This window comes from Ricinus communis, unplaced genomic scaffold, assembly GCF_019578655.1.
Source record: "Ricinus communis isolate WT05 ecotype wild-type unplaced genomic scaffold, ASM1957865v1 Ctg15, whole genome shotgun sequence".
Lineage (NCBI taxonomy): Eukaryota > Viridiplantae > Streptophyta > Magnoliopsida > Malpighiales > Euphorbiaceae > Ricinus > Ricinus communis.
Genome location: NW_025963449.1, coordinates 81,009 through 94,794, shown reverse-complemented (window position 1 = coordinate 94,794; position 13,786 = coordinate 81,009). Strand labels below are relative to the sequence as shown.

Genomic DNA, 13,786 nt, shown 5'->3' with positions numbered 1-13,786 from the left:
GATAGCTAAATAAAGGTTAAGAAATGCACAACAAAATTAGATTAGTTTTAGTAAATCAATCGTTTCTTTATTAATATATTTTTGAAGCTATTTAATATTAAACTAAGGAAATTGAGGTTTTCTTTAGGGAAAAGTTGATTTTGTAATATATAGTTGATTGTGAGAAGACTTTGAAACCCATCCATAGTTCTGAAAAGTATGCTTCAAGAGGAACCCATGACTTACTATTACATGGTGAAGTGTTATGATTGGCTCAACAAAACAAACATATGAACAGATAGCATATGTCCTTTTCTTATTAATTTACTGTAAAACCTCAATTTAAAAAGATATGGGCCAATTCAATAGGTTGAATTCTAATGGCAAGAACAAAAGTTGGGATGAACCCATCAAGGGATGGAAATGGCAGACCATGCAAGAGCTGCCTGTTGATATATGTTTCTATATAAATCCACTAAATTAACTATGTCTTAAAAATTTAAAATGAGTTGAATATATAAAATTAGTAATATGAGAGTGGCTAATAATATTAAGGGTAATTACTATATACCTTTTGTAGTGAAATTCTATATTATTGACTAACTATATATTGGGAAACAATATCATTATGGGCTCCAATCTTGTCCATTGAGGATTATCACATTTCTTGATTTCTATAGAGACTACAATATATACACTTAAAGGATCTATAGTTCCTTTCCATTTGGCATACTTTTTGTTTTGGATAAAATGTCCTTCTATGTCTCATTAATAGGACTACCTCTAAGGTTATTTAACTACAACCCAATAGGTAGCAACAATATATACGTGTTAATTTATAATTGATTCACAATAAAAAAAATTACATGATAAATTTTGATGAGTAAAATTATATAATTAAGAATATTTTATGTGAAGGGAAACTCCAAATAAGGAATTGATATAAAAATTAAATAAATAAGTAAATTATTTTATTAATTTTAATATAATTAAGTGTTTGGTTTTGAATTTTTATTTTTATATTTATTTCTAATGGAAAGGAAAAGATAGACTTTTAAATTTAAAACCCCTTTTCGAAAATTTTCCATTGGGTGAAAAATATTTAATAATATAAAAATATAATTATATTATATTATACAGTTTATAGTCGGTCCGGCTTTACATGAAAATAATAAATAAATTAAAAGTTAGAATTATCAAAAAAGAATACAAAACAAAATAATATGTAAATGACATTGTGAGTATCGCAATTAGATGACGTGGGGATATTATGTGGCAAGTTGCGTATGCTAAATACTAAATACAGGAATATGGGATTAGCTTTATTCACACACTTAAAAAAATAATAAAAAAATGCCTTCTTTTCTAACACAAAAATCTGATATGCATCTATTTTCTGTTTCAATCTTCTTCTTGAAAAGAAAGGATCTTTCATACATTTAAAGGTATTTTTCCTTTTATTTTGATGTTGGATCTTGTTAATTTTTTTTTTTAAATGTAATAAGATGAGCAACATAATTTTACATAAAAATATGGTGATCTTTTTGGGCGTAGATTCTGTAAGCTCTGAGGTTTTGATTCTTGGTTCTTTTTTATTTTTCATGTTCTGGGTTTGTTTTAGAGTTGTAGGTTTTAGGTGGGTTTTTTAGCTGCTTCCCTTTTTTTTTTTTTTTTTTTTTTTTCTGGGTGGTCTTAGGCTTGACTTGTCGTTTAATTTCTTGGTCTTGAATTTGGGAATTTGGTAAAGATTTTCTTTTTCTGTCGTTTTTTCAATTTGGATAATTTGTTAGAATTGGAAGTTGGATTATAAAATTCTGTTTTCTTGTATATGGAGATTGTGTTGTGTGTGGACTTCAGTAAATGCTTTGAATTAATAGTGAAATTTCCGCTGATTTGCGTAGAAGGCTTAGCAAACAGTGTGAATGAGTAATTTGTGTGCAGTAGTTCATTTGAAGCAATTTATGATCCTTGGGAATTAGAGAGACTAATTTGAATTAGCAAGTTATAGATTGATACTGATAAGTTTCTTTCTTGTTTCAGAAAGCTCAGATGTGTGAAGTAGCATGAGTTTTACTGAAGTGATCTGAACTGGATCATTTAGTTGAACACCGAGTTTTACTGATGGGGTCTATATTAAGTGTAAATAGTTCAAAGACTGTGACTAGCAAGGTTCTTGAAGTAACCCAAATCGAAAGTTGCAAGAGACAGAGGTTGTCTTGTGAGGGGAATGCAAGATTGATTCCCAGCCTTCCTGATGAGATTTCGATTCAGATCCTTGCCAGAATTCCTAGGATTTGTTACCTAAAAATGAAGTTAGTATCTCGGGCTTGGAAAGCAGCCATTGTGAGTACTGAACTTTTCAATGTTAGAAAAGAACTTGGAACAACTGAGGAGTGGCTCTATTTATTAACAAAGGTTGAAGATGACAAGTTTCTATGGTATGCCTTAGATCCGTTGTCAAGAAGATGGCAGAGGTTGCCAATAATGCCTGGTGTTTCTTTTGAAGATGAGCCCGGAAAAGGTATCTGGAATGTAGTGGGCTCAAGTGTCAAAATTGCAGACACAGTAAGGGGTTGGTTTGTAAAGAAGGGCCAACAGGCTCCTTTACCCTTCCATGGCTCTGCTGTTGGAGCTATTGATGGCTGCCTCTATGTGTTAGGGGGACTCTCTAAAGCTTCAGCTGTGAGATGCGTGTGGCAGTATAATCCAGTTCTAAATGCTTGGAGTGAGATGAGTCCAATGTCCACTGGTAGAGCCTTTTGTAAGACTGGCATCTTAAACAAGAAGCTTTATGCTGTCGGAGGAGTTACTAGAGGCCGTGGTGGATTGATCTCGCTTCAATCTGCCGAAGTGTTTGATCCTCATACTGGTGTGTGGTCTGAAATTCCAAGCATGCCTTTTTCCAAGGCTCAGGTGCTGCCTACTGCTTTTCTGGCAGATTTGCTGAAGCCCATTGCAACAGGAATGACATCATACAGGGGGAAGTTGTTTGTGGCACAGTCTCTGTATTGCTGGCCTTTCTTTGTTGATGTGGGAGGAGAGGTTTATGATCCGGAGATGAATTTGTGGTGTGAAATGCCAGCTGGCATGGGCGATGGTTGGCCAGTAAAGCAGGCAGGAACAAAATTGAGTGTCACAGTTGAAGATGAATTGTATGCACTGGAACCATCTAGTTCTCTTGACAGTGCTAGAATCAAGGTATATGATTATCGGACTGATACCTGGAAATTTTTAGTTGGAGATGTTCCTATTTGTGACTTTAGTAACTCGGAGTCTTCCTATTTACTTGCTGGTTTACTTGGAGAGCTCCATGTGATTACTAAAGATGGCAATAACAACATTAGAGTTATGCAAGTAGATGTACAAAATCATTTAGATTCATCCTCATCGTCTCAGTCATTTTCATTTAATGACTCCTTCCATCAAAAGGCGGAGTCTGGCGCAGAATCAGAAACACCTCTTTGGAGGGTCATTGCGACTAGGAGCGCCAGGTCTGCTGATCTGGTTAGTTGTCAGACCATTGATCTTTAGTTTCATTTCAGCTAGAACTTTTACGTTGCTGTAATTTGTGTGGATTATCAGGCTACATACATTAAATACATTTTTATTACTGTTACAAAGAGACGACATAAAACTGAAAAACAAAAGAAGAAAAATATGTTGATATTGAAAATCTGTAATGTGATTAGTGATATATATTGGGCACTTGTTTTTCATGCATTCATATATTCTTAAAAGATCTGATAATCTTACTGAAAATCAAGAACAGGGCATTTCCCCCCTTGCCTATGGATTGAATCATTATGTTCTACTGGGCGTAGGGCGCGTTTCAATTGTATTGAGCTCATTTTGGCTGTCAATGTATGATGCATAATGCACAATTTTTCAAGTAATGATTCACTTGCAAGAACTGAGATCTAGCTAAGAATTGGTAAACTTTGAGAAGGTTCTGAATACAAGGTGAGAAACTTCATACTTTACTCTGCATTTGGATTCAGAGTGGTCAACAAGAAAAATTCATTAAATTTTTTCTTCTAAATCGTGTCTTCCTGTCTGTCTTATGATTCTCGTAAAGAGACTTTTCTGAGAAGACCTGGAGCTTTTTGAGGACCCCATGGACATAATGGTATCTGTATTTCAGCAACAGATACCTGTCTTAGCAAGGACTCAATGCAGGGTCCACTCAAATTGATATTAATATGATGATTGATCAGAAAACAGATTCTAATAAACAAAATTTCAATCTTCCAATTCTTGAACTGGAATAAACATCCTGCATGATATGCATATAGTTTCCAAAATAAAAGGCACTCTGAGTTCACTGCGTTTCAGTTTTTATTTAGTAAGTCCACATGTATGAAGTTAACATGTGGTCAGGCCATATGGCCAGTAGTTCAATTTATTTAGTTTAGGGACTTGTAGCAGAAATAGTAGTGCTGTTTTTTTGTCTAAGAGAAAAGGTGTTTGAGCCTCTTTGAAGCTTCCAAGATAGTTTCCTTGTGTCCAAATGCACTAATTCTTATAAACTCTTCACCACCAGGACCAAATCCAGAACCTGGTACAGTTATTATGTGTGCCTTCTCAAGAATCTCATCAAATACTTCCCAAGATTTTGAACCAGGAAAGTGTACCCAGACATACGGGGCATTTTCGCCTCCATACGCCTTCAGACCGAGAGAAGCAAGAGCTTCAATTAGTAATTTAGCATTCTCCTTGTAGTAGTCAACCTTGGAACGAACAGCCTGGAAAAAATAATCAGACCCATGTTTAGTTATCAGATTTTACTTGATATAAAGGAAGGTTCAGGACATATTAACAGCAGAAAAAAGAAAAAGATCTAGTTAAATGGTCTTGCTTCAACCTACATATAAGCATTGTAGTAAGTACAACCCACTCCCCCAAAACACCAGTTAACCTTGAAAATCTCCTATAGCAGTTTGAAAATGAGAAAATGCAGCATGTTGGTACGAGGAAAAATGAAATCAATATCTACTCATTCATCAGTGGTTTTGTACACCACGCACATGGTGGCTGGGTGAGCTGAACAAATTAGCAGATGGGATTCTTGCAGGAAATGGGTTTCTGCACGTAATCTTACCATAAAACCCTCTGCAGAAAGGCATGCTAATCCACCAGCCTGAGCTATGTTTGATGCTCCATTGAAGCAAGTGCACACAATGCGATTGAAGTCGTTTATTACAGGAAAACCATTTGAAAAGTGGAGCTCTTCAGGAATAACTGTCCACCCAAGGCGAACACCAGTGAAGCCAGCAAACTTGGAGAAAGATGAAACTTCAATTGCAACCTGGAAAAGAAATAATCAGAAAGGAATTTAACCAAAAGGTCTATAACATAAAAGCAGCTATTTATTATTTAACAAACAAGAAACAAACCATGCCTGCATGGCATATTCAATGCCTTTGGACTTGCAATAGCAATTACTCAATGAAAAGAAGAGTTCTTACAGTTATATCATTTGTATAGCAGAAGGCTTCAACTTTCTAATTGCTTCTCATAATCACTTTGCAAGATTCAGAAGTACAAGATCAGCATTTACCTCTCTAGCTCCAGGAATCTCAAAGATTGACCGAGGAGAATCATTTGTAATATACAGAGCATACGCAGAATCAAATATTATGATCGATCCATTCTCCTTTGCAAATCTCACAAGTTCCTCTAATTGCCGCCGTGTTGCCGCATGACCGGTGGGATTATTTGGAGAGCAAAAGAAGATTATATCTGTTCTTGATGTTTTAGCCAAGTCAGGAAAGAAGTTATTCTGCGGCTCGCATTTCATGTACTCAATGTCCCCATACCTCCCACTTCTGTCTTCAAAATTACCAGCTTGACCAATTATGACACTTGTATCTATATAAGCCTGTCTCATATCAAATTTTCCATTGCAAAATCACCCATGTTATTGCAGACAAAACAAAGAAAACAAAAAAATGCAACTTCTACCATCAAGAAAGGAGATAAACAAGAACAAATTTGCATGCTATTACACCGCCAAAAGAAGGAAAAGAGAAGTGACAAGGGAAACACGGTGATGCACATTAACAAGCCTGTCAGAAACATTGTCAAAAAAGGATTTAGAATAATAACTAATCTACGAGAAACTTAAGTTTAAATACACCTGAGCAGAATATCACCAAATTACCAATAATTTCTATTCTTATACTGTGTGAGGCCCTGGAGCAATTAATTAATTCTCCCACTCTGACAGGCCTAGGAGCATCTTGCAGTTAATATTTCCATTAGATCTACAGACAACTTAGTCTTAAATACTCTGCATAGTTTATTTTAAATTAATTTTAACCTCAGTACCAGCTTAAGGAAATTAAAATGCAGAGAGTAGCATCATCTACATAAATAATATAGATTCGTTGCCTTTTAATCCGAGTTTCATCCTTTTTGATGTTCTATAGAAAATAACTCTGGCTTGAATATATTAACCGAAAGGTGCATATTAAAAGTTGTTTCCATGCTACATAGTGCTCATGTATAATACAACTTCGAGGTTGGTGGTGGATATTTTTGGATTGCTTAGGGGCTTTGCTGCTGTTTCAGATGGTGCTTTTATCACAATACTGAGTTAAAGCAAGTTAGAGTCTAGCTCTGGCATGTTGCATGTAGTAACATAATTGAGATTAAACATAACATGACTCTGAAATAGGGCGTATACTAGCATTTGAAGCAATAATCAAGTTTTCAAGGATGGCCAAATGTTAGCAAAGATTGACTAAAACAAGCAAAAATATTTTATTTTGCTACATTATGGACTATTTGGTTCAACGTGAGGAATGAGAATGAGAATGATTATGTTTTATATGTTTTTTTGATTCAAATGAGAATAGAGTTCCATTTATCATTTACTCCATTAATAACATTTAATTTGTTATTATTGTATGCAACAAATATATAAAAATAACGTAAATATAAATGACATGTTATTCTTTTCATTTATTTGATCATTTATAATTAGTTTGACTTGATTTTCATGGAAATAGAAAATTCATTTTCAAGGAGAAGGAGGAGAATAGGCAATTCCCATTGATAGGTCCAATTTTGGAATGATTCTTGATGAACTAAATACCAACAATGCAAATTACTCATTTTCTATTCTCCTTCCTATTTCTATTTTTTCATGAACCAGACAGCCTCTAAGTTAATATACATATGTTACATTTTTTGCCCTCTTTATATGACAAGGTTAGGGGGGATGCATAACTAAGTGTGCAATGTGATGGCATATTTGAGCACTAAGAAACCAATTACAATTGATAACAATTAATAAAGTAAATAAGTGGAAAAGAAAAGAGAGAAAAAGGAAAGTGAGTGATGAAGGTTTTTCTCTTCAAATAAAAAATAGTGGCTTCCCTCTGTAACAATGAATTTATATCCTTTTTCCTCTTATTAGTCTCTACTAACATGTTTATATCATTATAGCATGAACAATGGCCACAATTAACAAACACCTTATATTAATAAGCTAAGCCTATTTTAATGAATATGTCAATAAATTTTTCCTTCATTAACAATAAATAATGTGAAATTACATAACCTTGCAATCCATGGGCATATACCTAGTTGTAAATTACTGTCGCCAACATTTGAGGAAGTTCTTGTGATTAAATGAGTTAGATTTCACTAACCCAAAAGAAAACTATATTTTGCAATTTTCAACAATCTTCCTTTATTCAAGTATATACTAACTTGTGCCCAAGCACAACCATACTGATAAAGGCTTTGGAACAGATGAGAAAATGAAAAAAGAAAAAAAATCGGAATGCAAAGATCGTTATTTGTGACTTATCAAACATTTTTGAAGCATGCTCTTTCATTATACTACTACAAATTGAAGAAAATTATTACCGGAAATGATGGATCCTGCACAGCTATTGTCACGTCGGAACCCAGAAGCAGCTGTAAATATGGAGAAAATTCATATTATAGTATATATGTAACTGAAGTGGATCAATCCCACAGCTTGCTAAATCAAAAAATTGGATCCATTAATAATCTTCTGTTAATTGGATAGAAAAGAGTCCTAATGTCCACCACAGCTTCGTCCCAAAGCTTCGATGGAGTGGTATTGTATTATGAACATAAATAAAAACTAATGGCCACCATTGGAAAGGAAAAGTAGAAAAAGAAAGGAAATCGTCAGAAGCGCCAAAAATCACAATAATAGATACCTGAAGGCGAGCAATATCACATTGTGAGCCATCCGATACAAAAACTTCTGTGTCTTTAACCTGCACATCTTTGTAAAATGTTTCTGCAACTGCTTTCCTCAATGCCTGCAGTTTACAAGTAGAAGTTTAACTTATTGGCAGACTTTCTCATATATTATACATGTAAAGAAAGGTAAGGAATTACCAGACTGCTCACTAAAATATAGAAGTTCTCAAGTATAGATCAATAGTGTTATATATGTGTGTGTGTGTGTGTGTGTGTGTGTGTGTGTATATCAAGTTTGTAAAAGAAAATTATGGTGGCAAAGGAATTTTAAATTCTTTTGCTCATAATTTAGATCAACTTGTGACTAGTACTAACTACTCTGAAAGCTCAAAAAGGATAAATTGGAAAACATTCATGATATAATGATATGAATTGAACCCTAAAATTAAATGAATAATTTTAGTTGTCACCCATCATGCCCCCAAATTAGAAAAATGTGGCTCCACTACATATGGGAACTTTTATCCTAAAATAGTGGAGATGCACTATTCCCAAAACAAAAAAATTAATATTAAGTTCGTCGATCTACCAGCTGACACATACATGAGTATATGCTTGGACACAGAAGCAGTAGAATATGAAGTGCCAAGTTACAAATTTAAGAACCAAGTGAAACAGGAGAATGAAGAAAATCCAGTTACTAGATAGCAGACAAAAGATTTTCACCAATAGAACAATGCCCTCAAATCATCCTACCTTGTTTCCTTGTTCAGCTCCATATCCTCTATAACCTTCTAATGTCGAAAGTGCACGTGCATACTGCAAAAGACCAATATAATATCCTTTCAGAAGGAAACACTTAGAATTTTATTACAGAGATATAATCTGTACAGTTCATAGTCAACTATCTAAACTCTTTCTTCCTCAATTCGACAGAAAGAAAAATAAGAAGAAAGCGAACTAGACTTTCAGTCTGAATTTTGCATTGACATTAAGTTCACAAATATACACTTGACAATAGCCTATTCACATCATATTAATCTCATTTCCTGGGCCAATAACTTATTAAGATGTGTACTTGCTGCAGATGAATGTAAGAAAAGGTCAATATCAAAAAGCTTTGGAATAGTATGATCTTAGATCTTCAGGGTTGAGAACACTGGACAGTTCACAACTTACTATAAAAAGCAAGAAAAGGGTTAGAGACTAAGTAAAGCTTAAATTAAGTCGGACTCTGTCAGAAAAGAAAGGCTAGATTTGAACAGTTCAACTAAGACACTTCTACACTAATTGAACTTGGGCATGAATGTCAAATACACAGGAAGATTGAACCTCTAGGCCATTCTTCTGAAATTAATCAATTTGAGAAGGCCCGCAGACAGTCTTCCAACATAAATATATTATCCAGTTTCAAGTCCAAGCTTTCATATTTTTAAAAGTTTCTAGAGAAGTTATTCCATCTTTGTTTATATAAAGGGTGATAAAAGAAACAACTTTTTCACAAAATAGGGTTAAAAAGAGCCAAGTCTATAGACTCTTTGAGCATCACTTTAGCTGCCATATAACTAAAATTCAATAGCAGGTTAAACCCAACCTCTTCCTGATTAAACTCGCAAAACAATTCACTAGTAAATTTTGTCAAACTACAGGAGAAAAAAACTTTCATACAGTTCCAAGTTCAATTTATCATTGTTGAGCCAAAATCAGAATTCTAAATCCCAGAATTTCTTGCCCATTTTGCTGAGCAACCCAATTGAAACTTTTAGACCTCATAAACATTCTTCTCACTGAAAAGGGAGATAGTTTGCACTGATTTATATATATAACCTAGATGCACTCAACTTGAGGAGATTTGCTCTACCGCAGACACATTAGATGTCATCACCATGGAGAATTCAGGAATGGTTTTTGCAATCTTTTAGTTTTTATCTTTGATATGAAAGCATAAAATATCTAAAAGACAAAGTTGAAAATCAGGAAGAAACAATTACTTCTTCCATGCTCAATGATATGATATCTGGTAGCGGCTGTGTGGTGTCACCAATTCCAAGGCTTAGCAACTTTGCATCTGGGAATTTCTCAAGGTGTCCAATCTGACGAATTGAAATCTGATTCAAAGAAAACAGAGTTGTTAGCATAACTAATCTATGAACGCTCATCACTACATGGTAAGCATAAAGATTGATAAGCCACTTTTTAATTAAGTAAAAGGAGAATGCTACTTAGAATAATAAATACAAAGAATCCTCGCTAAACAGAGGGAAGTATAAAGATATTATAAGGACCTCAGGAAACAAATAGCCATTGCGTAACTTCTCCATGTTGACATTTCGAGGTACCTTTGTATGAAAAACTACAATCAAATGATGTTAGCTGTCTATAGCCTTATCAAAGATTTATAAATATATATAAAGCTTTCAGCAGTACAATATATGCACATACCAACTCCTTCCTTCTGGATGTTTAATCTGTGCAACAAAAAGCACTCAAACGGTAAAACACAATGAGCATAATACAGAAAATAAACTGTGTACGTGAAAAAGAAAGCAACAATCTTTGGTTCATAGTCTCAGATATTATAACAGTACCTGGCCTGAGGAATCATAGGCCACAAATAGTAATTACAAGGCATAGAGTTGCATGTCCAAAAATAATACATTTTGAGTTTGAAGTTAACACAATGACAGACTTCTTTAAATGTTCGCTTGGATATGAGATGAGTAGTAAGTAGCTAAGCAATCCACATTAACAGATATATATAGATGCTTACAACAGTCAATCAACAATCAAAAAAAGCTTCATGACAAAGCATGTCAACCTCAACCTGGATTTATTTGAAATGTCTAAAAGGTGACAAATGCAAGTTTTTCTGCAATAGTCCCCATTAGAAAACACATATAACTAGTCATTCACATGACATGTCTACATCTCATTTGCTGATAATTACTCTTGGATTAAAGTATCCATGTTATCCATATTTGTAAATTAGAGAATTGTGATTGGTCTGTGTTCCACATTTACCTAATGTGTTTCTTACTCCTTTGTTCAATGGTGTTATCATCTTGACTTGCATAATGCTTGGAAAACTACCAAGATTCCTGCCTCATACCACTTGTTATATTCTTTAAGTCCTATAATCTCTTTAAAAATAGCAAAGCAAAAGAAAAACAATTCCAACAAGTTAATTTAATGAAAAATAAAGTTCCTGTCGCCATTGGTTCTTTTATCAGCAAGGGTACTTGTTGTGGCCAGTTGCATCTTAATCAATTCTGCGACTGCAATGCAGCAGCATAAACATGCCGTCCAAGGAATAAAATCTCTTCCTCATGTTGTAAAACAAAAACGAAAAAAAAATGCTTCATTCTTTTTTCAATGAAAAGCACCATTGGATTAGCATGCTCTTACACAGCCCACCAAACTTCTATGAGAATACTTAGCCCCTTATCTTCACAGGTGCAATGGAGCTCATTCTTGTTCTTATTCCTACTCTTATTAGGCCAGCAATTATGATATGTTCCATTTATAGGAATTCAAGCTAAAGTGAAGCACAGGATACACCAAATTTAATAGAAAGAATAAGTATCCCGTGTCCTCTTTGAGAATGCTTGGGAGCATTACCTCTGTCAGGTCATATGTCAAACAATAAGGAAACATTAGTGAACATCATTCAGAAGTCCTTGATCAATGGATTCAAAAATTATTTAGCATATTTCTCCATCATATAGAGTCAAAACGTAAGAATTTCCACACATAATTCCAATATCAGTTCACCTAATTCTGAGAAATACTTATGGCACCATTTCTATATTTTTTCTGCATTAAAATATGATAATTTTCCAGGAGAAAGATACCAGGATATCTCCAAGAACCTTCAAAGTAATTAGTCTCATTATGCTAAGAATGCAGAATTGACTAAAAGCTTTTCAAAAATCACTTGCATAGAGTGGAGTCTATTCACCTTTTCATGTGGAAAAAAGACAGGAAAAAAGAGGGAAACATTCAGGACCACAGAAAGGATCATAGAACAGAAAACCATTGTCACTCAGAAGCTTCAATAGAACTACAGTGCACGACTCCTGCCAGTATGAAACCATCAAGAAATTTGCCATTAGAAACTCATTGTCCTTTGACAAATAAATTAAAATTGACTAAAGACCTAACAGCAATTCATAAGAAGAGACACAAAACCAATATCAACATCAAAATTAAATTCAATAAACAAATATTAATAAATAAAAAACCAAGTTGACAACATTGAAATTCTGACCTTTTGCTCCTGAGCTTATTATTTTGGCAATATCCAGCAATCTGAAAATATGGGAAAACAAAGCACAAGTCAAAGAAAACCCAGAAACAAAACAAACAAACAAAAAAAAAACAAAAAATCATAGAAAGATACTTCTCTGAACTTGACAATATTATTATGGCAAAATTATCTAAGGTTCAATGAACACACACCTTTCTATATTATTTTGTTTAATTATTTCAATTCATTATATAAAGTCAAGAGGCAGTCAAGAAAGAAAATTATAATATGTGCCAAAGAAAATAATAAAAGAAAGACAAAAACCTAACCACAGAGTGGAAAATGCAAACAAAAACCCAAAAACAATTTAAACAAATAAGAATGCAGGGCTCTTTTCTTTCTACTGTTAAAGACAGTCGCAGTGTTATGTGAAACTGGCACTTACAGCTACTGGAACTGCTTTTCGCAATGGAAAAATCATCATAACTTTTTGTTTCTAAGTTCTAATGTTTATGTATATAACTTTTGTTTTTCCTTTGCGTTAAATACTATTTATCTGGGTTTGTTCCGGTCTACGTGCGGGTATCGGCATTTTTTTCTATTACATAATTACTTCAGTTTTAATAAAATTATCTATTATTTTTTTAATAATTTAATAACTAAAAACTGATAATTTAAAATTTAATTTTTACTTTTTTAAGTTATTTATATTATTGAAATAAAATAAAATTTTATTTTTAGTATAATTTAATTTTAATATTTAATTAAAATAATAAATTTAATATTCTTTTTATTACTCTTACTTTTTATTTTTAATACAATTTAATTTAAACAAATTTAAACATTTTAAACTACTTATATTTATAATAATATTATTAAATTATTATATAATTTAATTTTAATTATTAATATAAAATTAATAATATAAGTGTAGAAACTAGAACTCACACACTAAAATGCAAACACAATATTTGGTGAGAGCAAAAGTCACCTTATTTATTATTAAAAGGAATACTTGGCTTAAATAACCTTTTACAACTTAAAAGAGATGTTAGGTTTTCGCCTACTAGGAGTCTAACAAAAAAGAATCAAAGATACTTATCCAGACCTGCATAATAGGTCTGTTTATTAACTAAACAGAGAGAAAATAGCAATTACATCAAATCAGTTCAAAGGTAACTCATTTTACGGAAGAATAAGTCTATCAATCCCTTCTTTAAGCTGAATACTGTAAGTAAATTAACTTATTTCTATTGCAGACATCAAGCCCAGCATCTCTCGAAGCTTGATAAACTGTTCTTTCCTCATTGGTTTTGTCATAATATCTGCAATCTAATTCTCAGTATTACAGTGCCTCAGTTTCACGGTTCCTCTATT

At 33.3% G+C, this 13,786-nt stretch overlaps 2 protein-coding genes across 3 annotated transcripts; one reads left to right on the top strand and one right to left on the bottom strand.

Moving 5' to 3' along the window:
- Positions 1-1,270: 1,270 nt before the first annotated feature.
- Positions 1,271-3,701, top strand: LOC8261780 (F-box/kelch-repeat protein At1g22040). Its single transcript, XM_002534210.4, has 2 exons — positions 1,271-1,424; positions 2,020-3,701. The coding sequence occupies exon 2, from the start codon at positions 2,101-2,103 to the stop codon at positions 3,508-3,510; it is 1,410 nt and encodes a 469-aa protein (XP_002534256.2). The 5' UTR covers positions 1,271-1,424; positions 2,020-2,100; the 3' UTR covers positions 3,511-3,701.
- A 484-nt stretch (positions 3,702-4,185) lies between these two features.
- Positions 4,186-12,973, bottom strand: LOC8261779 (aminotransferase ALD1, chloroplastic). Of its 2 annotated transcripts, XM_025159964.2 has the most exons (12): positions 12,855-12,973; positions 12,431-12,471; positions 10,752-12,239; positions 10,606-10,631; positions 10,449-10,516; positions 10,155-10,271; positions 8,920-8,982; positions 8,178-8,282; positions 7,855-7,905; positions 5,537-5,857; positions 5,078-5,284; positions 4,186-4,721 (listed from the first exon to the last, which is right to left on the bottom strand). In XM_025159964.2, the coding sequence occupies exons 3-12, from the start codon at positions 10,820-10,822 to the stop codon at positions 4,428-4,430; spliced, it is 1,323 nt and encodes a 440-aa protein (XP_025015732.1). In that variant the 5' UTR covers positions 10,823-12,239; positions 12,431-12,471; positions 12,855-12,973; the 3' UTR covers positions 4,186-4,427. The 2 variants fall into 2 exon arrangements, with proteins under 2 accessions (XP_025015732.1, XP_048226276.1); XM_048370319.1 differs by having other exon boundaries at positions 10,449-10,631; positions 12,122-12,239.
- Between the last annotated feature and the right edge of the window lie 813 nt (positions 12,974-13,786).

Coding starts and splice junctions, on each gene's coding strand:
- LOC8261780 (XM_002534210.4), top strand. CDS start 2,101: ATGGGGTCTATATTAAGTGTAAATAGTTCAAAGACTGTGACTAGCAAG.
- LOC8261779 (XM_025159964.2), bottom strand. CDS start 10,822: ATGTATTATTTTTGGACATGCAACTCTATGCCTTGTAATTACTATTTG. Junction 8,983..10,154: donor TATCATTGAGCATGGAAGAA/GTAATTGTTTCT, acceptor GGTCTTTTGCAG/TATGCACGTGCACTTTCGAC. Junction 8,283..8,919: donor GAGCTGAACAAGGAAACAAG/GTAGGATGATTT, acceptor TGTAAACTGCAG/GCATTGAGGAAAGCAGTTGC.